General features: G+C 40.3%; 1 protein-coding gene across 5 annotated transcripts in view; it reads left to right on the top strand.

Moving 5' to 3' along the window:
- Positions 1 to 1,063: 1,063 nt before the first annotated feature.
- Positions 1,064 to 24,671, top strand: part of GOLM2 (golgi membrane protein 2) — a 31,629-nt gene continuing 8,021 nt past the window's right edge. For 2 of the 5 annotated variants that reach the window (XR_006284176.1, XM_037910087.2), the window contains exons 1-8: positions 1,067 to 1,704; positions 6,379 to 6,433; positions 8,317 to 8,419; positions 10,972 to 11,062; positions 12,752 to 12,896; positions 13,316 to 13,396; positions 13,802 to 13,900; positions 16,860 to 17,036. Coding sequence is in view for 3 of the 5 variants with exons in the window: in XM_037910087.2 (XP_037766015.1) it covers positions 1,378 to 1,704; positions 6,379 to 6,433; positions 8,317 to 8,419; positions 10,972 to 11,062; positions 12,752 to 12,896; positions 13,316 to 13,396; positions 13,802 to 13,900; positions 16,860 to 17,036 (1,078 nt within the window). In the remaining 2 variants the exon portion in view is untranslated. Of the gene's footprint in view, positions 1,705 to 6,378; positions 6,434 to 8,316; positions 8,420 to 10,971; positions 11,063 to 12,751; positions 12,897 to 13,315; positions 13,397 to 13,801; positions 13,901 to 16,859; positions 17,037 to 21,849; positions 22,015 to 24,671 lie in introns of all 5 variants that reach the window. The other 3 variants (XR_006284177.1, XM_037910091.2, XM_037910088.2) reach the window with 3 other exon arrangements.

Genomic DNA, 24,671 nt, shown 5'->3' with positions numbered 1-24,671 from the left:
ATTCAGTTGAAGTGAGCTGTAGCTCATGAAAGCTTATGCTCAAATAAATTGGTTAGTCTCTAAGATGCCACAAGTCCTCCTTTTCTTTTTGCGAATACAGACTAACACTGCTGTTACTCTGAAATTTGTATGTTTGTTAATATCACTTTTCACAGCAGCAGACGTACTAGCTCGCGAGTCTTTTTAAAAAAGCAACCCAAAAAAGGAAAAGAAGCAACAACAAAAAAGACAAAGAGCCTGCAGAGCACCTTATTTGTGTTTCTGTTCTGTTTAGGTCCCGTAAAGAAGAGAGACACCTCCACATTATCTTTATTATGGAGTCTGCAAAAAGATTCAGTAAATTTACAATGATTTGGACGCGCGTATGTGCATCTATATTTGTTTTTCCTGAAGTTAATTAAGGATTTTAGGGGGAAATGTCAGCAGGGCCCCCAGGACGAGTTGGCGGCTGCGCTGGAAGGTCACCCAGCAGCGTGTTGTGAGGGAACCGGCAGGCCCCCGGCTGCCCGCCTCGGGCCAGGAAGAGACCGGACCAGGGCACCCTGCTCCTCGCTTCGCCTCCAAGGCAGGTTTTGACCCAAGGCAACGCCTCGTCTCTCACGCCAGGAGCTCTCAACCACAGACCTCAGGGTGGCAATTCTGCCACCCCTCCCCCCAAAATGTCAGAAACAGAAGCTGCAGCCCTGGAATTAATGTGCCAACTAGACACCATCAGACTGGGCCTGAGTAAAGACTGGGAGCGGCTGGGTCACTACAAAACCTTAATCCCCTCCCCCAACTTCTCTCCCCGCTCCCCTCACGCCTCGACACCCGCCCCCGCCACGCGGGCTTCCCGCCCAGGAGAGCGCGCGCGCCCCCGCCGCTGTGCCCGCCTCTCAGGCGCCCCAGGGCCTCCCCCGCCTTCCTGCGGGTGGGGGCTGACACGGCTCCCCCCCGGGGGGGAGCGGCAGGCCCCGCGGAGCGAGGGAGGCCGCCGCAGCCCCGCCACGCCCCCCGCTCGCGGCAGTGGGGCTCTCGCGAGAGCTCGGGGGGGGGGGCTTTCTCGCGAGACGCGGTAACGCGGAAGTGGCGGGGCCTGCCCTGGAGCCGCCGGCCGGGGCCCGGGACCGGCGCGGGAGGAGAAGAGTGCGGGCGGGGTCGGCAGCGGTTCTCCCGTGCGGGGCGGGACGGCGCTCGGGGTCCCCTCGGCCGCCGCGAGCTGCCCCTGCCCCGCCACCCTCTGCGGCGGCCCCCCTCGTAGCCCTCCCCCGGTGCCCCGAGGGGCCTCCCCCCGTCCCGCCGGGTCCTGAGGGGCCTTCCCCGGGCCCCGTTCTCGGCTTCTCCCCTCAGCGGTGGGCGGAGGCGGCGCGCGGCGAAGCCCCCCCCCCGGCCTCCTCCATGGTGGGGTTCGGGGCCAACAGGAGGGGCGGCCGTCTGCCGTCCTTGGTCTTCGCGGCGCTGCTGGTGCTGATCGCCGTCCTCGCCTTCAACTACTGGAGCGCCGCGTCCCGCCAGGCCCTGCTGCAGGAGGAGGTGGCCGGGCTGCAGGGCCAGGCCAGGCGCGGCGAGGTGGCCCGCGGGCGGCTGGAGAAGAGGAACTCGGACCTCATGCTCAGGGTGGACTCCCAGCAGAAGCAGCTGGAGCAGAAGGAGGCGGACTGCCGGCACCTGAGCGGCCAGCTGCAAGCCAAGGACAGCCAGGCTACCAGATGCGAGGACAGCAAGGTACGGGGGGGCGGGGCCCACGTCCTGGCAGGGCTGGGGGGTGGGTGTGAAAAGTGCCCCTGGAAGTGAGAGTCCCTCTGTACTTCCGGCGGTGCTGTGCTCCCTGGTGTCGGGGGTCTCGTCTTCTTTCCTTCGACTCTCCGTCCTCTCCAGTGCCCAATATAGAGAAATAACAAACCTCAGGGGCAGAGCTTGGGAGTTACTATTGCTGCCTCTTCTAGGACTAGTGCCAGGTTTCAGAGTAGCAGCCGTGTTAGCAAAAAGAAAAGGAGGACTTGTGGCACCTTAGAGACTAACCAATTTATTTGAGCATAAGCTTTCCTGAGCTGCAGCTCACTTCATGGGATGCATACTGTGGAAAATACAGAAGATGTTCTTATACATACAAACCATGAAAAAATGGGTGTTTACCACTACAAAAGGTTTTCTTTCCCCCCACCCCACTCTCCTGCTGGTAATAGCTTATCTAAAGTGATCACTCTCCTTACAATGTGTATGATAATCAAGGTGGGCCATTTCCAGCATAAATCCAGGGTTTAACAAGAATGTCTGAGGAAGGGGAAGGGGGGTGTGTAGGTCGGAAAAAACAAGGGGAAATAGGTTATCTTGCATAATGACTTAGCCACTCCCAGCCTCTATTCAAGCCTAAGTTAATTGTATCCAATTTGCAAATGAATTCCTATTCAACAGTCTCTCGCTGGAGTCTGGTTTTGAAGTTTTTCTGTTGTAATATCGCAACTTTCATGTCTGTAATCGCGTGACCAGAGAGATAGAAGTGTTCTCCGACTGGTTTATGAATGTTATAATTCTTGATATCTGATTTGTGTCCATTTATTCTTTTACGTAGAGACTGTCCAGTTTGACCAATGTACATGGCAGAGAGGCATTGCTGGCACATAATGGCATATATCACATTGGTAGATGTGCAGGTGAACGAGCCTCTGATAGTGTGGCTGATGTTATTAGGCCCTGTGATGGTGTCCCCTGAATAGATATGTGGGCTAGTGAGTTTGTTATCCTAACGTTTTGCAGCTCCTGAAAGATGATGGGATGGGTGCAAGAAACAAACTCAAGGCTTTACCCAGTGTGGGATATTGGCTATTTGACTATAACCTTGGAAGTGGGTTAATATACTGCAGGTCAGCTCATTTTTTCTTGAACTCATTTTCTTCCATTGATCTGATCTGTTCTGACTAATGAAAAAGAGATCCGAAGCTTTAAAGCTAGGGAACTACTGTTCTGTCTAGCTTAATGGGTGACCTGTTATGGAAACATGACTCGTTTAAACAGCACATTGAAAAACCAAGATAGTACCTGCCTGTGCACTTTTCTTCACCATTTTATCTTGCAAAACTCTATATAGAAAGTTTATTTTGATTTTTGAAAGATCAAAAATACCTTTTTTTCTTTCATAATTTCCTGGCTACAATCAGTCATGGCTGGTGCTAGTCCACTCTGTAGGGATATTTTAAACTAACTATGCAAAATGATATTTTTCCATTTGGTTTGTCATGGAAAAGAGTGCATGAATAGATTTTGTGCTAGTGGGGTACATTTTCATGACAACTTTGCCAGGCTGTGTTAAACAAGCAGCTCTTTTTAATAGTAAGAAACTAAAGATGTGGTGGTAAATAGTTTGAGATGAGTGATGTGATTGAATATTGTAAGAAACACTATGTGTGGTAGTAAGTGCAGTGTCGTTTGAATGGAGTTGGGGATCGTGGTCTTGTGGTTGAACAGTTTGTACTTTTCTAATTACTATTTTTGTCATAGAATTTAAGGAAATACCATTTGTGTGAGAAATTTTACTGCTTTTTTGAATGCCTTTCTTTCTGATTCACATCACACACAATTAATTTTGCAACAAAATATCATGATCAAATAGCATAATATGAAGTGTGATGGCGTAGTTTGGTAAGTGGAATTTGACTAACCTGCTGAAATAAGAACTGTCAAGGTTGGTTTTAAAAACTGTCCTACTTAAACAGCAGTTATCCCATGTCTAAATGAAAAATGCATCTTATTCCGATTAGCAGGAAATATGGTAGGAGAGCACCACAAATTTTGCCTCTTAAATGGCAGCCCAGCATATTTTGGTCTGTCTGTAGTGAAGTCATTATTTCCCACTGCAGCAATGAATGAGCTATATAGATCTTGCCACTGAGGTGATAGGTTTTTCCAATAATTCAGTGTTTGCTGAGAATTAACTTTTGAGTGCTTTGAAAATAGGCAGTGTGATTAAGTATGTATTTTTAGAAGTTGGTATATCTCTCTGGAAAACAAATGATACAGAATTTAAAAAAAAAAAAATCATACTACTGCATTTGACTTCGCAGCTATTTGTGTTTGGTTAATTACTAAAAAGTATGTTCTACAGGGATACTAAAATTAATTGAAAATTGTGACCCGTAAGGCAGTTGGAAAACTACATTGTACAGTACCAGGATAGTGGTGTGGTTTTTTGGGTTTTTTTGTTTTGTTTTGGTTTTTTAGTGATTGGAAAATTTCAGCCAACTGTAACTTACAAAACTCCAATTTTTTTGTTGAGTTTTTCATCACTATTTCAGTGAAATCAAGTGGTGGGGTTTTTTTGTGTGAACTTTATCAAATTCATCCTACTTCTTGGCCAGCTCTCTCTAAATATTGCTATGACACTAACTAAGAGACTGTCTTATATTCTAAAATGCTTGGCTTATTACTTTTTTACTCTTACTGCATGGATTTTAAAAGCCAAATGTTTAACAGCATGTACGGTATTAAGCATATTTAACAGGTTTCAGAGTAGCAGCCGTGTTAGTCTGTATTTGCAAAAAGAAAAGGAGTACTTATGGCACCTTAGAGACTAACAAATTTATCTGAGCATAAGCTACATGCACTACATGCATCAGATGAAGTGAGCTGTAGCTCACGAAAGCTTATGCTCTTTTGTACTACTTCAGATCATAACCCTAAGTCTGCTGCTTGAATTTTACCTAAATGTAGTCATCCTGAATACACATATTCAGCTAGAGATACAGTATTACAACTGACTTACACAGAATCTGTGGTAGAATAAAGAACTCTTCATTAGTACATTGTTATAACTGGCAACTATAAAACTGTACTGGGAGCACTCCATGGTAAACTGGTAGTGACTGGGTTAAATTATATGACTTGCTTATAACAGAGAACTGGTTTTTTTGGGGTTTTTTTTTTAAGTCTGTCTTCTGCAGCGAGGACTAAATCTATTTTCCCACTTGAAAAGGCTTATGAATACTTCCCTGTGGTTTTAGGGTTTTTTTTTTCACCTGTACTTAATTAAAAAGAGATGAATGTTAACAATTGAAAGTTTATGGTTATTTAGCTGCATTTATTATTTTTAAGATAGCAGTTCTATAGAGAGAGGTATTATATAAAGTACCTACTTTTCATAGCACTTCCATTTATTCCAACCTGAGAGCAGATGTAGCTTTAAAAAAAAAACAAAAAAACAAACAAACAGGTATTCCAAATGCCTGACTCAAAGATATTAAAACTTCAGAAAGTAGGTGGGGATTGAAATATCTAATACCCCTTTGCTTTGGGGAAAAAAGGGATATGTCCATATTGTACAATTTTAAAAGTAACTATAAATAAATTGGTTTCAGAGTAGCAGCCGTGTTAGTCTGTATCCGCAAAAAGAAAAGGAGGACTTGTGGCACCTTAGAGACTAACCAATTTATTTGAGCATAAGCTTTCGTGAGCTACAGCTCAATTTGTTAGTCTCTAAGGTGCCACAAGTACTCCTTTTCTTTTTATAAATAAATTGTGGCTACTTTTTAAAAGGGAAGATAATTGAATTCTAATGTTTAGTTTAAACCTAATAGTCTAGCAGCCCTACTGGGGAATACTTGTGACCCCAACAGAGACAAGTTTCTTTCAAAAACTAACTGTGCAGGGGTCAGTTTCTGACATAATTCCTTGTCTCTGCATGGTGTTTATTTGGTTCGAGACGTTCCCTCACTTCTAACATTTTTCGTCTTTGCTTTGGTTGATTCGTTGTTTGAAAAAATAAAGAAATATAAGGTATTTTGGCATGATAATAGCTTTATATTTACACTTGGTTGTAATTGTTAGTGCTTTTACATAATAAAAATATCTAATCAAAAAATCCTTCGTAGAAGTCTGGCTCCATCAGAGCTGAGGCAGATCTCTTAAAGACATGCTTTCATATTAAAAGTATTGTTTAAAGCAAATATTCTTAGTTGTTTGGCCATTGCTTTTCACTTTAGTACAACTGAAACATTTGTAAATGATTTTTCACTATTAATACTGTTTACTTTGCAGCACTTAGGCTTGGACAGTGAAATCGTGACTCGTATGTTCAGTTTTTCATGCAGTACCACAATGCAATCTTAATGTTACAAATGATAGATTTAAAGATAAATATATCTACTTTGTTAGTTTTCAGAAAATATTTCTATTAAAGGTGGGTTTAGCTAAACCTGTCTCAGCAAAACTTAGGGACTTAACTTGTAAGGGAAATGTATGATTGATTTTACTTGCAGTACCTTCCATCTGTGATTTCTGAAAGCGGTTCACACAAGTTTGTAAAATGACACTTTTACTTAATTGTGGGATCAAAATGTGTTCAAATGCTTCTGGCTTATTTAGGTGTAAATATATATTTACATCTTTAAACTTCTTTCTTTGCAGATCAAACTACAGAACAACATATCATATCAAATGGCAGACATACATCGTTTAAAAGGTAAGGAACTTACTGCTTGCACATGGTTTGAGAATAGCATATGAACACTAAAATCTTTTAGAATTCCCTAGGTATTGAGGAGTGCATGCTGAAAGAAGAATCTAGGGTATGTCTGAGGCTGGAGTATTAACAAGTGGCAGCTTGGGTCTTTCAGCTGCGGAAGTTTTATAAAATGTAATTCTTTATCTGGCTTAGATAATAAGGGCTGGATGGATTTCCATATCAGCCTTTTCATGTTATGCAGTGGAGGGAGAGGATACATTCTACCAAAAACTTTTCTAAAATACCCAAAATCATTTTCAAGGTGAAATGTAATGTAATATTCTAGGTACCAGTAATATCAAATTTGTATTAAGTAATTTGTCTATTGATGTAAAAATTATGACTGAAGGAGTGAGGGGAGAGAGAGTCTGACTCCTGCATAACATAGAAAATTATAGAAATAAAAAAAGGACCAGAAAATCCATCTACGACAGTGGTCACCAACCGGTCGATTGCGATTGACTGGTTGATCCTAGAGTATCTCCCGGTCGATCCCAGAGCGGAGCTGTTGCTAAGGTAGGCTCCCCAGCTGCCCTGGCCCCATACCGCTCCCGGAAGCGGCCAGGGCGGGGTCTCTCTCTGCATGCTGCCCCGCTCTGCAAGCATTGCCCCTGCAGCTCCCATTGGCTGGGAACGAGGAGCCGTGGCGAATGGGAGCTGTGGAGGCGATGCTTGCAGAGAGGGGCGGTGCTTGCAGAGAGGGGCAGTGCATGGAGCTGCAGGGGCACGTTGCCACCTTTCGGGAGCGGTGTGGGGCCGGGGTATGCAGGAACCTCCAACCCCTGAGGTTCCTGCAGCTGGAGGAGATTTGTGAAGGTGGGTCCAGTATCCCCCTACTCCTGGAAGCGCCCCAATCAGGGAGCTCCTAGCTGTGTCCCTGCTGGGCTTGGGAAAGACAAGACTTGCCCTTCCCTTGCCTGGCAGCTGCGGGGGAGGGTGAGAGCAGAGGGGAGATCAGACCCACTTTCTGGGTACCTTTTGGGTTGGGACCCTCACGATTACAACATTGTGAAATTTCGGATGTTAACAGGTGAAATTGTGAAATTGACCAATTTTAAAACCCTCTGGCCATGAAATTGATCAAAGTGGACCTGAATTTGGTAGGGCCCTAGTAGTGTGGACTCCTAACTTGCTTAGTATCTTGGTTTTCTGTTTAAAGCAATTACAAGTAGTTAATACCAATAAATATGAGTAGGCATTTTAAATCTCACATTTGCACCCAAAGCAGCAGGGAGGTGAAACTTCTAAAGTAGCTGTTTTGAAAACTAAAGTGTATGTTAAATGTTAATGTAGATAGGTGTAAAAGTATGACATGTATTCTTTTAAAAAATTTCTTGGAGTAAAAGAAGCACAGAATGTCTGCTGCATGCTAAGGATGATGATTATATAGTGTAAATGGCTGACCCTATAGCGAGAGAGAGGGTTCCATTTATAGTGCTATATTTTTCAAAATAAGACGATACATTAGGAGAGAATATAATATATAAGGAGATTAACATGAAATTATTTCTGACAAGTAGGTGCATCATATAGCCCTTTGGAATGAAGAGTTAAATTTTTACCATATATTCTTATCCTGAAAGTATCTTATCACAAGTAGTACTCTTAGCTTCAAAATAAATGTGTATGAATTGATTTCTAGTTTACAATAATAACTTATTTCGCATGCTGTGTGGCTATGCAATATTTTTTAAAGATTCCTTGGGGGCAGGGAATCAATAAATACGGTAGAGATCAGAAAGATTTGAAAATGAGCATTTTTCATCTAAGAAGCATCAATGGTAAAAGGTATTAAAGGGGGGCATTTTTCTACTCACGTTGATTTGTGCAATTTGGCCTAGAACAACTAGCAGAATTACGCCAAGAATTCATTCGTCAAGAGGACCAGCTTCATGAGTACAAGAAGAACAATACTCGTCTTGGGAGGAGGCTGGAGTATGAGAGGTATGATGCTTTTCAGTGTTTTGTATTAACCATAGATTTGTGTACCGTTCCCATAAATGTGAACTCCCGTTAAATCACAAACTAGTCAAATAGATCTTTATTCCTCAAATAGACCTTAACCAATAGATAGCTGACAAATCAAAGAAGCTGTCAGGATTTCTAATGTAAACCTTTATTTTCTGGTGTTTTGTGTTTTGTTGGGAGTGGGAAAGTCTCTAGAGAAATGTGACTTCCCAGAATTGTGCTTTTTATTCAGTTTGACTTAAATCGTACTTGAGACAATATGTGATTTGAGACAATAGAAGAACAATTATATTTAATCAAACTATGGGTAATTGAAGTGTTACGGGTGTGCTTATCAAGGTCTTCGTGACCAATTTATTTGATTGGAATTGAGGTAAAAATACTATGCTTAGGCTGAAATTAACTTGAAATGTCGGCTATAAATTTAGAAGAAAAATCAAATTTCAGGAAGCAATTCTTTCCCCCCACATATTGTAGGGAAGGGTGAGACACAGTAACACTGAGAAAAGGCTTAAAACTTCTGAAAGCACAATTTATAATGTGTTTGGTTTAAAATATGTGTATTGGAAGCTTTCAGGACAAAATACATAGAGTAGAAAATTTAAAGCTTTGCAGGGCTACTACCTCTTCACATGTTATCCCCAAACTCCTTAATTTGTGGACCATCCTTGGTTCACTTCTAGGCCTAAAAACTATTTTTAAAAATAGCTTTAAGGGTCTGTTACTTTCATATTTGTTCATGTGCTCCACCTTTCCTTCTTGAAGCTGCTGTGATAATCTCATGCTCTTTTGTCATCAGTATTAATTGGCTGTGGCTAGCACATAAGATACTCCCTTCCTCTCTGTCAACTCAAGCCTTACAAGAGATAAAATAGAGAGAGTAGAAGGAGGCAGACATAACCACCCTGGGTTTAACTCCTGAAAGCCTAATGGAGTAAGCCAAGCAACTCTCCCATTTTGAGATGATAGCCCTTTACTTGTTTCAGTTATGTGCCCATAAATAAACATTGTATGGAATGGAACACATTAGAACTGTCACTTAGCATAACTGTTTATTCAGCCAATATACATGCACAGGAAGGAATGCACTGCACTGTATCCTGGTTCCTTTTAACTTGAACAAACTTCTAATAATTAGAGAAACCCTAATATGTCCTTGTGGACTGCAGTTTTATAACAGTAATTTGCTGCTATTTTAACCAAATTAATGGGCGCTTCATCTAGGGCATTCTTAAACATACTGTTAATTTTACAGCATGTAGGAATTTATTTGTTTCCATGATCGGTTCTGAAACTTATCCAAAAATATTTAAATACCTTAATTATACATTTCAGATGTAAGATCCATTTTGAGCAAATAAACACAGTTCTAATAAATGTTGTTTCTTTGAAGATAAGAATTAGTGATTTCAGAAGAATAGAGAATTCAGGTGGGTGAGAGTGTGTGGAAAGTTACTTTGTTTAACTGAAAGGGTTTCTAAATCTGTATTCAAAATCAGTTTACTGACCACTGGCTTTTCTATTATAAACAAATATGAAACTCTTGCAGAGATTCTCTTCTCAATATAGAATTAGTAATATTTTATATACATACTTGGTACACATAAACGGTATTAAAAACATTAAGGTTCAAATTCAAGCACTCAGAACTTAAGTAATGCCATAATTAAGGTTTCAGAGTAACAGCCGTGTTAGTCTGTATTCGTAAAAAGAAAAGGAGTACTTGTGGCACCTTAGAGACTAACCAGTTTATTTGAGCATGAGCTTTCGTGAGCTACAGCTCACTTCATCGGATGCATAGCATATCGTGGAAACTGCAGAAGACATTATATACACACAGAGACCATGAAACAAAACTTCCTCCCACCCCACTCTCCTGCTGGTAAGGTTACCTGTGCAACTGTAATTTGGTCTCCTTGTGCATGTGCATTACAATTGTCTTTAATTATGGTCACATTTCTTTTGCATAGTACCTTAAGTATGGCATTTCCTAACTGGAGTTCTTTACTCTGTACCCTTAATATTTTTATTATAGTTTTGTTTGGTTTTTTTTTTTTTAGTTTTTTTTTTTTTTCTTTTTAAATCTGACAAAACATACCATCCTAGTGCATAATATTGACACCCACATAGTTGATCAGCATGGTTGGAATCTTTAGATCCACTGCACAGACCCTGTTACTAGAGCCAACAGAGTATCTGGTAGTAGTAGTAGTTTGCCATCCTTTATGAGGATGGGCACTGGAGAGGATGAGACACTTTACTCGTGAGTTTCACAGATATTTGCTGATAGAGGAATGGTGAAACTCAGGAATTTTGGGTTCTTTTCCAGGCTTGTCAGGGAGAGTACTCTGCTGGTCACAGACCCTTCTGCTCACCCCACCTTTGAAACCTTGGTATTTTCTACTATATCCCAGTTTCTACTCCTCAAGCTTCCTGTGCCAGTCCATTTTCTTTTTCTCCCAGGCAATTATGGGAGACTTGGTATAATCCAAATCAAATGTGTAACTGTTAGTGTGCTTCCAATTAAGTTTGCAGTGTGGACAACAAATCAAAGACATGAAAATGCAACATGAAGAAAATATAAAGAAGTTAATGGACCAAGGTGTACAAGAACAAAAGGTAAATAGTGGCTAAAAATAATCCTGTTGTTGAAATAGGGGATTTTTGTTTCAATTTAATATCATCATCATCTTGAGCAATAAAATCGGAACTAGTTTGGATGTCTAGCACACTGGCTTGGGTTCACCAAAATGTCACCTTGTAATTATTTTGTTTTTTTATTTTGTTTTAATTCTAACACATTTAAGGTCTGTCTTGTGAATCAGCAGCTCTAGAAACTCTTGCTGTATCCCATAGTGGAGCTGGATGCTAGATTTTGCTCATGAGATATGCGGTGGAACTACCTGTTAGTCCAAGGCCTATGTATGGTAACTTCCTACTAGAGGCAGAGTGGTAGAAAACCTATTAATGATAAAACTAATTTTTTCTAACCTTTACTGTACACTATAGTACAAGCAAAATACATGTATTATGGTGGAGTAACTGTTTTCTTGGCAGTCCTTTGGGATGATTGTGATATCTGCTTCACAAATTGTATAAGTAATTCCGCCACTCCAAATTCATGCCAGTGAAAGCTTTGTACAACCACACAATCCTCCATTTTCTCTCTAGATATAAATGTGAGGGCACACTTTCAGCCAGACAGCAGCCTAGCAACCCTATTTGTGGGTGAAGTTCTTGTCTGTAAAATGAACTTCAGGTACAAATCTGAGTAATTGCACCTTTGTTCAGATAGAGGTATACCTACTCTGTAATTTCACCCTTATTCTATTCTGGGGATATAAATTGTTCCTGCAAAAGGGAATTACTGAACTGAGCACCATATAAACCAGTTAAGATCTGTTTTGCTGTAAATGGAGTCATTGACTTGGTACAGGGTATTCAGGAATCCTTACCCTTGTGATGCACCTGTTGGAGGAAGAGAAACATGGTCAAGGTGGGCCCTTTACAAGCCATAAGCCTAGATTCGCTCAGGGACCTCTGTGTTTGTGTTCGAAGTCTGCTTTTGTGTTACCTTTCTGAAGGCTCTTTTCCCTCTTGCCCTGAGACACAATGTTCTTGAATTGGCATTTCTTTCTGATAGTCTGTTCCTGCACAACTGCAGGAATTGACTCATGTTTGGCGCACAGTTACCAACTTCCACACAGTAAATAAGCACCCCGACTTTCACAATAAACCGAAAATCAAGCTAATCCCATTTCAAAACAAGGCCAAAACAAGCCAATCCGTAAGAACCCCAACACTCTGTGACTAGATTTCCTCCCTGGCATGCAGTCTGGGACTGTGGTGGGCCTGCTGTGCACCCCGGACTCTATCTTTTCTTCTTCCCCCCATTTTGCCCCTGCTTGCCGGGAGCCAATCAAAAAAAAAGAAGCAACAAGCTACAACCCAAAAACTAGTCAACAAGCAACTCACAAGCCAATTAAGCCAAAAACAAGCCCAATTTTTGTGTGTGTGTTTTTTTTTTGTTGTTGGGTTTTTTTGGTGGGTTTGGCATGTCTGGTTTGGAGGGCACGGGCAGCACATATGCCTGGCAGGCAACGGCAGATGTTGGTCTATAGGGGGTCTGGCTCATGCTCTGTCATATTACCCACTGCTCTCAAGGTTCATTCTCCTAAGGAGCCAAGACATAGGAGTGAGAACTCTGCAAGATATGTTCAGAGAAGCAGCATTGCAAGGTGGTGTGAGTGATTTCCCCTCTCCTTTTAAGGGTCATCTTTATTAATGTTTAATCTGTTTTAAAAACAGGATGCACAGAGAATCCAGCCAAGACAAGACATTGAACAGGGTTTGAATGATGATCAAGCGATATCTAAGACTATTCAAGAGACACATGAGAAAAATTTAGTAAAGAATGAAGAACCCTCAAGCAATCACATCCCTAATGGCAAAGGTATTTCCTTTTTGCGTCACTGGATAAATGTGTTAATTGTGTTCTACCCTCCCCATCAAACAGAATCATTATTGTTTTTGAGGTAGGACAGTCAGCAGTTTGCCTCAGTTCAGTTGTGATTGGCTAGATATTCGGATTACAAAAGCTACTGCTATGATGCCCTTGTCCTTCTCCGCACAGAGGGAAAAGACGGAGTTCCAAGTCCTATCTGCCCTTTCATTGGTCCCTCCAGAACAGAGTGGAAGTCCGCTAGCAGGGCAGTGTGTGGAATCTTGTGCTGTCATTGCTGACACGCTGCCTGGTCTGTGGATAACGGACTCAATTCCAGTGCTGTCAGCCCAGTGCCTTTCACCAATGCGAAATTCACTATTAAAGTCAAAAGAACAATACAGAAGAACTTCATGTTTTTATTTTGACAGAGCAAATCAAATCAGGAGGTGATGCAGGCATGCCTGGAATAGAAGAGAATGATCCTGCTAAAGCTGAAGATACTCCTGCTGGTTGGAAAAATCATGTTCTAATTGGATAGGATATTGCTATTTGATATCATTCTGATTTAAATCTGTGAAATGTTAGACAGCCAATTAGTCAGTGAACATAGTCCAGATGATTTAAAACCCATATATGTTAGGAGTTGTGTCAATACAGACTTTTCGGTCAGAAAACATTCGGATTTTTGGTAGAAGGTAAAAATGTCAAGTGCTTAAGTCACTGGGGATTAAGCTGCTTCATCATTCAAGCTCTTTTTTGAAAACTTTACCCAGAAGTTTTAATTTCTCAATTGTAGCACTGGGATTTTAAAATGAAATTTTGGTATAAATAGAACTTTGTTAAAGCAAAGCCTAGAATATAGTGGTGGTTCTATTGGACGAAACTCTTATTGTGAATCCATTTATTTTCTTTAGCTTTAAAGAAGCCTCTTATTTCAACTTCTCAAAGTGAAGGTCATCAACCCAATCTGAATCTTCCTACTTTACAGCCCCATATGCCAAATATGGTTCCAGGTATGAACTCTAATGGGCAACACTTCAAAATCTCATAAGATCTTGTTCAATAGCTAATTTCTGCTACCAAATCATTTAAGGTTAGCTGCAAGCATCCACTGATTCTGACTTTTAAAACCACAAGAAACAGTAAATTATTATTCTAAGCCTAACCAGTTAGATTTAGTTCTACTAATGTCAGGCAGAGAGCAAGGTTACAGAAGATGATGATGTGGGTTTGGTTTCTGTTTTTGAAGTCCTGGGGAAAGGTTGGATTCTGTCTACACCATAGTTCAAAATGCACGTTCAAATGTTGTTAGGAAGGTGAAACATAGTTTGTTTGTGTGTAAATTGACCAAACAGCTTTAGGATATTTATAAGTTGTGCCAGTAGAACTGCCAGTGGTCAAAGAAAAAATATGTCCCTTAATGGTCCATTGCAAATTCTTAAAGAAATTAAACTTAAGATACTAAAACTAGTGGATTTTTGTGTTCAGAGTTTGCATAGGTATAAGCTTAAAAATGTTTTAAATATCCAAATAGTAGGTCTTTAAGAAATGACTCTTTCTACATCTATTTCTATAATTGTACATGGCTCTGACTTTGTTCCACAAAAGCTGTTTCATTCTGGGTAAATTAGTTTTCCTCATCTGTAAGAAAAGCAGTAGAGACCGTGTGAAATCTTGGCCCCACTGCATTCAATAAGAGCTTTGATTTCAGTGGCAATGGGGCAAGGATTTCACTTTCTGAAAGGATTCTCTGTGCTCCTTATTCATGTGTATCTGCCACCCCATTTGCAGTGGCTTTGCATTTGAATTAAGGCTGTCAAACGGTTTAAAAAAAAGTCTCAATCACAGTTTTAATTGCATTGTTGAGCAATAATAGAATACCAATTTACATATAATTATAAATATTTTTGGATTCTTTTCTACATTTTCAAATATATTGATTTCAGTTACAACACGGAATACAAAGTGAACAGTGCTCACTTTATTTTATTTTTTATTACAAATATTTGTAATGTAAAAAAGAAATACAGAAATAGTGTTTTTCAATTCACCTCATACAAGTCTACTCAGTCCTATTTCTTGTTCAGCCAGTTGTTAAGACAAACAAGTTTGTTTACTTTTACAGGAGATAATGCTGCCTGCTTCTTATTTAGGTCACCTGAAAGGAAGAACAGGCATTGGCATGGCACTGTTGTAGCCAGCGTTGCAAGGTATCTACCTGCCAGATATGCCAAACATTCATATTGTTATACCAATAAAATAAAAACCAGCAGGATCTTACTAAACAGGAAAAGGCAAAATACCACATTTATTGTGAATACAGAAAGAATCACAGCAAGCAGTTATAACATTCCATTCAATCTCATATTCTCTCTCTCTCACACACACACACACACACACACACACACACACACACACACACACACACACACACACACACACACACACACACACACACACACACACACACACACACACACACACACACACACACACACACACACACAGGTTCTGCAAGGTTGTTATCATAGTTACCAGCCTTAGAGTTGCTCATGCCAAGCCACTGGCCAGGTGGCCTGGACATGAGGAGGGAGCAGGGCCTTGTCAGATGCTCATCTGATGCTCCTGGAAGTGGCTTTGCAGAATCAGACCCCCAAAGTTCTCACTTTCTAGAGTCCATTTTTATAGGAATTTCTTCCTAGGCCAGTCTATGGGAATTGCTTCATCATGCTGTTGCTGAATCAATCAGCAGATAGCACATTCCTGATTGCTCCCTGCTGCTAGATGTTACCTTGTTCTTTGGTTCTCCCATTCTTGAGGCTGTTGGGTGGATTCCAGTCTGCCCTCCGGGGGTCCTCTGGTTATTTCCACTTGACGCCTTCTTCAGCCGATGGACACTGGATTCGTAGGCTGGCACCTCCCTGATCATTCAGTTATTATGCACACCAGGCATCCATCCACATACATCCTCTATCTCTATTTTAATCACAATTGTTAATGCAACAAAAGGGCGGGGAGTCTCTGGGTGCTGTTTCTGTTGTTTCAGAGTATTGCTTTGAGTCTCTCTCTGTGTGAATTGCTTTGAGAACATACTCTGTCTTAGAATGTACTAACGCAATTAGCAGCTTGCAAGTTTCACAGATAGAGGGAGAGAAACAGTACCAAAAACCAAGAGCCCTCTTAATTAGTAATACCCTGGAATTTAAACTATGGGGAATCAAACTCATTTGTGATTTTAATACAGAACTTCTTTAATATGATGCAACATAATGACCCTTCATGCTTCAACTTGTAGACTCTATAAAGTTTTACATTGTTTTGTTTTTGAGTGCAGTTATGTAAAATAAATAAAAGTAGTTCTACATTTGTAAGTTGCACTTTAACAATAGAGATTGTACAACAGTACTTGTATGAACTGAATTGAAAAATACTATTTCTTGTTTACAGTGCAAATATTTGTAATCAAAAACAGTAATATAGAGTGAGCACTGTACAGTTTTTGTATTCTGTGTTGTAATTGAAATCAATATATTTGAAAATGTAGAAAAGAATCTAAAAATATTTATAACAACTTTAAATTGGTATTCTGTTTAAAGGCACAATTAAAACTGCAATTAATCAGAATTATTTTTTAATCTAGCTAATTTGTTTTGCATTTATCGCTTGAGTTAACTGCGATTGACAGCCCTAATTTAAATCAGTACTCTTGAAATCTTAAATGCTGTACAGGAGGTACTGATTAAAAATCCAGGACAGAATGCATGTGGGGAGGAAGCTTAGCACAATCCTATGCTTATGGGGTCAGAAACACATTGAAAAGTATCTGAGTGAAGCAATCAGTGCCTTGCCCTCGTCATTAATATAAGTATGGACTACACTAAATTATCTTTAGAGGAAACTTTGTAAGCTCCCTTTTGCATGGCACTGAAGGAAAACTAAAAGGACAAAATAACACATTTCTTCATGCTGTAGATTTAAATGCTGACAATGAAGGAAATGTTAATATTGTGAAGCAGATACCTCCAAATCCTCCTCAGCTCTTGATTCCTGAACAAAATTTGGAAAGTAAAAAAGAACACAAAATTAAAACTGAACTTGGAAAACAAGCTCCAAAGGATAGAGTTGGTGACTTCCAGAAGATGAAGCAAAGTAAGTTAGTCAATACCATTGTACTTCAATACCTTGGGATGCATCTGTCTTTTCATTTGTATCTATTGCAATAACACTCATTAAAAACAAAGTGACCAATTGTGTGGGTGGCCTTATAGAAATTAAACATGCAGAAAATTTAAGTATGTAAAGATATTACTACAGAAAGTACATTCCTTAATTTTCTTAAGACAATAGCATGTCACTATTCAGAGAGATTAGTTTTAATTATTAAACTATCTTTATGGGTATTAAAAATGTAGAAATTTATAACAAAATTTACATTTTAAATAAGTATGAAGACATTCAATCAAAATATTAAAATCAGTTTGTATTTTGCAGGTAGACAGTTGCTTGTATCTATCAATATGACTTAACTCCGTTTTAACTTTTTCTTCTTAGTGGCTATGTCTTGAATGCTCTTACCAAAGAAATAGTTTGGTACTATAATGGGGGAGGAAATTGACTTGGTTTGGTTGCTTTTTGCATATTGTTGAGAAGCTTGTTCTGTTCCAAACATATCTTCCAGAAGAACCCTTATGTTGCCTTATATCCGTGTTGGAGAATTGTTTTTCTTCTGACAGAAGCAAGTTGCACTTAATGTGCAGAATGAGTTGTTGTCCTGCCAAGGATGGATTAGTGAGCAGAGTGTAGGTGAAACAAAGGTGCATCACAAATACAATTTCACGTGGCTCTGTAATTTATCATGTGGACTGCATGTTGTGTGTTACACACATAGTATGTTTTGTTTATATTTCATCTTTAAATTGTAGTTTTCAGTCTTTGAAACATCAAGTTTTTCATGTTAGCATTGAGGATACTCTGCTCTTCAGTACATCTTAACCCAGTTATTTTTCAAGACCTAATTTCAACTGTTTAAGAATTACTTGTTTACAATGCCTTTGGGGTGAGAAAAGGCCATTTACAATAACTTTAACACTGTATTTTATTTTGTCTTATTTTCCTGGCAAGTCTCTTCTTCTTGTAAATCTGTTGACATTTAGTAGCGTTAGAAGCTCAAGGTTGCACTGGCATGAGCACTTACATTGATTTATATATTTCATCCAGGTTTTTTTTTTCCTTACATCAAAACAAAGCTCTTCAAACTTTTCAGATGAAAAGTTCCCTGTGAAGTGTGGTTCTATGTACTGGGATAGGTTTTGTACTTCCTCTTAAAATCCCAGATTTGTGCTTTTTATAAAAAAAAAAAAAAAACACAAAAACTCTCTTCTGCTTGCTTGTGTTTTTTTCCAATTGAAAAGCATTTTATAAACATATATCTGTAAAAATAAGTGACTTCAGGAAACTTAACTTTTGTTTACTATTGACTTTTTAAAAGCACATTATCCAAATGGTGTGCATGTTATTCATGGAAGAAACAAAAGACAAGTTTTGGTGATTAGACGTTCTTAAATCTACTTCTGAATGTGAAGCTTTAGAACAGTGAAAACTAACTTGTCTATAGTAAGTCTGAAACACTTGGGCTCCTTTTAGGCAGGAAGGGTATAACAATTCTTTTTTTTTTTTTTTTTTAAGTAAAGCAGAATCAATTAAATGAATGAACTGACTTTGATTCAGAGTAATTATTTTGCATACCTAACAAAATGTGAACTGGACAAACTTTCTCCAACAGTGCATTGTAGTCTATTATTCTAGTAGGAACAAATATCTAAAGATACTGAAATATTTAGTTAATGGAATTCTTGTGTTGACTCTTTGGTTTCCCTTGCCTTTTGGAAGGGAACACTGTTGCTATAGAAGTCCACAAAGAACAGCTACTTTTCCTAAAGCCTGTTCTTTCTTTCTTTGACTGATTTGTCCACATGTATTTCAGTTTTTGTGACTTGCAAGCAGTGAACTCGTGTTCAGTGTCACTGAAAAATGACTGTATGATAGCTCTTCCAAGGAACGTATCAGACCTGGAGCTCTCTTCCAAGAATTAGTGCTGGGTAAAGGTGTGACCTGAACTCCAGGTAGCTGTTCTACACATCTGAGATTGGAACACCTTAGTGAAACTGCAGAAGCTGCTTGAGCTCTGGGAGAGTAGGTTCTGATCTGTTTAGGTGGGTCCCAATGTTCTACGTCAAACATGTTCTAATGCAGTCCAGAACCCATTTAGATAGTGTGACAGGGTCGGGCCAGATGGCTACAGGAGAGTAATAGAAGGCAGATATATTAGCCCCAGGTTAAGTAGGTCCCTTTTCCCTGGGTAAGGTAACAGGGAAGGTTCTAGAACAATCAGGAACTTTCTGGAGACAATTAAGACAGACAGGCTGATTAGAACACCTGCAGCCAATCAAGAACCTGCTAGAATCAATTAAGGCAGGCTAATCAGGGCACCTGGGTTTAAAAAGGAGCTCACTTCAGTTTGTGGTGCGCTGTGTTTGAGCTGGGAGCAAGAGGTACTAGGAGCTGAGAGTGAGAACACGTACTGTTGGAGGACCGAGGAGTACAAGCATTATCAGACACCAGGCGGAAGGTCCTATGGTGAGAGTAAAGAAGGTGTTGGGAGGAGGCCATGGGGAAGTAGCCCAGGGAGTTGTAGCTGTGTCACAGCTGTTCCAGGAGGCAGTCTAGACAGCTGCATTCCACAGGGCCCTGGGCTGGAACCCGGAGTAGAGGGCGGGCCCGGGTTCCCCCCAAACCTCCCAACTCCTGGTCAGACACAGGAGGAGTTGACCTGGACTTCGGGTTCACGAAAACGGCCAAACTGAGGGCTGCTGTGAAGCTCCAAGGTGAGCAAATCCGCCAATAAGTGCAAGAGCCACCAAGGTAGAGGAGGAACTTTGTCACAACTGTCTTTGGGTACAAATGGGGTACAAATTTCACTCTGTCAAATGCCAGAAACACTCTAGGTGAATTCCTGAATGTTCTTGTTCAATCCAAACAGTAAGAGAGAGTCCTGATCTTAAAAGTATGTAATCTAGCTTCCACCCCTGACTGGTATGAGGCTTGGGGAAGAAAACTAGCAGGTGGATCGCTTATTTAGGTGAAAGTCGAGGACTACTTTAGGTGAGGGCAGGAAAATCAATCCTGTGGTTCTGTGTGGTTGTCATCTGCGCTGTCAAACCTGCCGATGGGAGTGGAGGAAGGGTCAGAAGGTTGTCTCCTCTGGGACCTCTCCCTCTTCCTTGGAGGCTGTGTTATCTGTTGGCCTGTATTGCTTCCTCCTGGAGGTGGGGCTGTATGCCCCCAAAGAGCACAAGGTGGCTCATGAGTCTTTTAGCATAGGTAAGGCCTCATTCGTATGGTACTGAGAAGGTTATGATCCTTGAATGGCTCCTCAGTGGTCATTTGGGCCTCCTTCAGAATACTGGACAACTGCAACCATGCTTTGCATGTAGTAGTTGGGGTTGCTATGGTGCTTATTGACATCTGAGACATCTAAGGATGCTTGTAAGGAGGTACAAGTTACCAGTTGCTCCTCAATGATGAGTCTTAAGTTCTTTCCTATTTTCCTGAGGGAGTGTCTCAATAAAATGATGTTCTGGCCCAATTCAGGAAGTTGTATCTAGCTGGAAGTATTTGGGAGTTTGATAGGTGTGTCTGTAAGTTGGCTGAGGAATGGGCTTTACAGCCAGAGAGGTGTTGCTTTGGGTGGTCTCTGTTTAGACCTCTTCGGGACAGCTGCAACTACCAAGGATCCAGGTATGGGGTGATTATAGAAATACTAATACCCCTCAAATGGGACTTGGTAGTGCCTATCTGTCTTCTGTGACGTGGGTGTCACTGATCTTCGGGTCTGCCACAGATCCCTTGTTTATTCCAAGAAACCTTTTGATATTTTGGCATTGACAGTCTTCTGGAAATTGAATATGGGATATCAAGAAGTATGTGCAACTTCTCTTGCGCTATTTCTACTGGAATTTCCAAAATATCAGCCATTCATTGGAGGTGCTCCTGGAAGATCCAGTAATCACCTGACTGGGTTGGAACAGTTGGAGTGACAGCTTCATTAGGTGATACTGTATTGCCATTGGGATAGGCTGGACATGTCTCTTGAAGAAATTTTTGGTCTAAATCCTGGTCCAGATGTTGGGAAGTATGGTGCACCAGTCGCCCTTCTTGATGTGGTCTAAGATGTGAGGGAGGACCTGGTTTTGGAGACAGAAACAGTTGATGAAACTTTCTGCTGTTGCATCTCCCAACGGCCCCAGAATGGCTATGATTGTATCTGTTTGGGATGTGGTACTGTTGGCCAGAGAGGATTCCCCAAGAGGGCCCAGGGATGAGTTCCCTCCCTCCCCTTCACCTACTGTTGTCCTGTGGAATTTTGTCCATGTCAGAATGGCTTCGCTCAAAATGAGGAGAGCATGGTAAGTATGTGGGTGACATCTCTACTTTACTTGGCTGAAGTGGAGGAGGGAAGAGTATATGTCCTCCAGAAGTGGAGCCATTCTCTCAGGCAGTGTAGATGGTTCCTAGCTATCTTGTATACAAACTGAGGTGGTTGACCCAGATGCCCCCAGAGCTAGGAGTTTATTATTAGTGGCCAGCAATGGCAATTCTGGGAGGCTGGTTACTGTTAAGTCTCCTGGTACCAAAAAGATCTGTTCTGGATGTGCATCTCACGCATTAGCAGGTAACACGGTAGGTGGTTTGATGCCGGATGTTTCAGTGCCGGTGTTTTGGTACTAGTCAAGGCATGTACCAACTCATGAAACAGTGCAGAGGCCATCTGGAAACCTGCTGGTGTTGAGGTGTCAGTGGCACAACGGGTCTCAAACTGTCTCCTACTCTACTGGGTGCTGATGAGTGAGATCTGTCTCTCCTATCCCTTTGAGAGCGGTGTTCTTTCCTCCTCTCTCCTCAGAACTCTGCAGCAAGGAGAGTTTGGAGGTTTTTGCTGATTCTGTGATGGATGTATGGAACTTGCTTGATGAGGACTGGACCCAGGGCTTGCAGGAGCACTAACTGACACTGTCTACTCTGGCTTGGAGGATACCCTCAGGGACCTTTCCATGAGGAAAAGTTTTAGGTGGGATTCCCTCTGTGTGTTTGTGTGTGTCTGAAAAAGCATGACATTGAGCACTTGAGCAATATGTGTGAAGCAGAAGAGGCACTTTAGGTGTCCATTATTAATATGAATAGTGGCTTTGCAAGAGGGACAGGATCCTGGGGATTTTGATTTCACCATGACCAGGTGGTACTGTACTGGAGCACCTCTTATCTAAATTTTTTTTTGCCAATGAGTTTAAAATTTTTACTAATCTACCTAAAAATTATAACTACAATACTGACTTAAAAACTTGATAGAGAAGGAAACTGCACAGTGCTCAGCATGGGTTCCAGCTTGTCTTTGGTAGTAAGGAGATGAAGGCTGGTTGTGGCTGTCCAACCCATATGCCTTTGGTGACAAGGCACAGGTGAGGCCCCAGGGGACGGTGCTGTTCAGAAGAATCCAACTTTGTATGCATGGTGGGAGGGGAGGCATGCACACCAGAAGTGGAAATACTTGTGGACAGTTTCCTAAACTGTAATGGTTTTGTAGGAGCGGTTACTTAGCTTGTTTCCATACCTAGCTGCAATCAGCTCATTCAAGAAAAAGGGCAGATGATGGATCATATAAATATAATAATTTAGCTCTTGGTGCTTCTGAGAGTCCATACACTTTACAAATATTAATATAACAAAATATCAAGCTTTTGCAGGGCACATGGTAAAGAGTGAGAGTTTAAGTAAAAGTGAAATCTCCAGGAAATCTGTTTTGTAAATTAACAGAATTCTTACTACAAGCTTTAAATGGGAAAAACTCAACACCTAACCTACATGACCAGTTTACCAAAAGCTTTTGTTTTCTTGTTGGGTGCAGTGGTCCCTTATTTTTGTAATATCTTTTGGAATTTTCTATAGCACCTTTTTACCATAGTATCAAAACCTATATTTTTCTTTTTCTCTTGTAGTACAGCGATATAGTACACTGCTTGCTTTAGATTATCCTTTGTTTAGATTGTTAGACCCTTTGGAACAAGGAGTGTGTCTCATACCTCGGGTGTGCATATAACAGCTAGCACAGCAGAGCTCTGATCTCATTTGTACTTCCATAATACAAATAAATAATAAGCCTCTGTGCTTCCATAATACAAATAAATAATAATCTTGTCACAACTTGTAGGAACACCTGGGTATGTTAACTAAACAGAAAAGTAACTCTCATGCCAAGCTCAATCTCTGTAAACTGAATATTTTTAAATATACTACAGATTTCCTTGACATTGATCGGAAATTATATGCCCTTATTTTTAAGTTGAGAAACTTGGTGTGCGATATCAGTGAAATTCATTTTTTTGATCTTTTTAAGGACTTGAATGGTTTTCGTTGCCAATTTTACTGTCCTGTTGAATCACACTTGGTCTGCTTTATTTTATTTTTTTTTAATTTTTTTGAACACTAGAAATTGGTCCAAACACTTCATCTCCTGCTTTCATGTTTTACATTGAGGCTTAACTTTTTTAACGAATTCTCAGAATGATTGATGTTTTTCATGTCTTATATACTGAAATTTGATTTTTTTTTTTAAACATTTAAGCAGAGTGTCATGCAATTGAGATTAAACTATTTCTATTCACGTATCAATGGACAAAATACTGTATTATACGAATATTTGAAATCAGGAAAATTTAATGGAACTATAGCCATGGAAGTTGTTTGAATCTCCAACAAAAAATTTCCCCAAAGTGAGTATGTTCTTAATAGCAAATTAAGGTTCATCTGTGCATATGAATCTCTTTATTTGATAGTATTTATAACTAATTTCAACGAAACCAACCTAATAGGCTGTTTAAAAATAAACAAATATAGACTATTCTGTTTAGTTTTCTACTAAAGCTGGGCATATGTAAATAAAATAGTAACATTGGAGGCGAGTTGAGTGTATTAAAAGATCATTTTGTGTCCTTACATGTGTTCCATATAGTTTTATCCTTTTAGAAATTCTGAAGGGCTTGGCATTTCTTTGAAACAAGGGTATGGAACTCCCTTTTAACTTTTTTATCAAGTGGCACTTGTCCACCTTATCGTGCCTTCTGGCTGTTCACAAAACCCATTCTGTTGATGGACTGAATATCTGAACCACTTGGGGCCCTTCCTAGTCCTGTAACATGTAGGTAGATGGCATACCAGTCTATCTACGTGCTATATGCTACAGAATAAAGCCTCAGATAGTAAGAAATCTTACAGTAATGTCCCAAATACACACTTAAACAATGACTCTGCAAAGCTAGAAAACAATCGAACAATGAAAAAATGCAGAACCTATAGTCTTGTTATATCAGTTGGCACTGTGCCATCTGTTGGCCATAGATTCTCTTTTTAGAGGGAAATTTTATTCAAAAATACAATTTTCTGATGTTTCTGGCACATGATGGCTACAAGTCAGTACCACAGAATCACTTGGGTTGATAGGAACTCCTGTTTGTCCTCAGATATATTGCTTCATTGTGGCACAGTGGGTTTAATTATTCTTAAATAAACTTGATAAATATTTATCCATTCTAGCCTTCAATATCTGCCACAACTCTTTAGCAGCTATGTTCTGTTTCCTACCTGTGTGCCTCAGTTTTTAACCTGAATTATCTGACTGTAGGTTATGCTAACTTTGGCTGACTAAAGTTGATCTATTCTCTTCATATTTGA

Source organism: Chelonia mydas, chromosome 10 (assembly GCF_015237465.2).
Source record: "Chelonia mydas isolate rCheMyd1 chromosome 10, rCheMyd1.pri.v2, whole genome shotgun sequence".
Lineage (NCBI taxonomy): Eukaryota > Metazoa > Chordata > Testudines > Cheloniidae > Chelonia > Chelonia mydas.
Note: the sequence above shows the minus strand (reverse complement) of the source record. Positions and strands in the feature narration are given on the sequence as shown.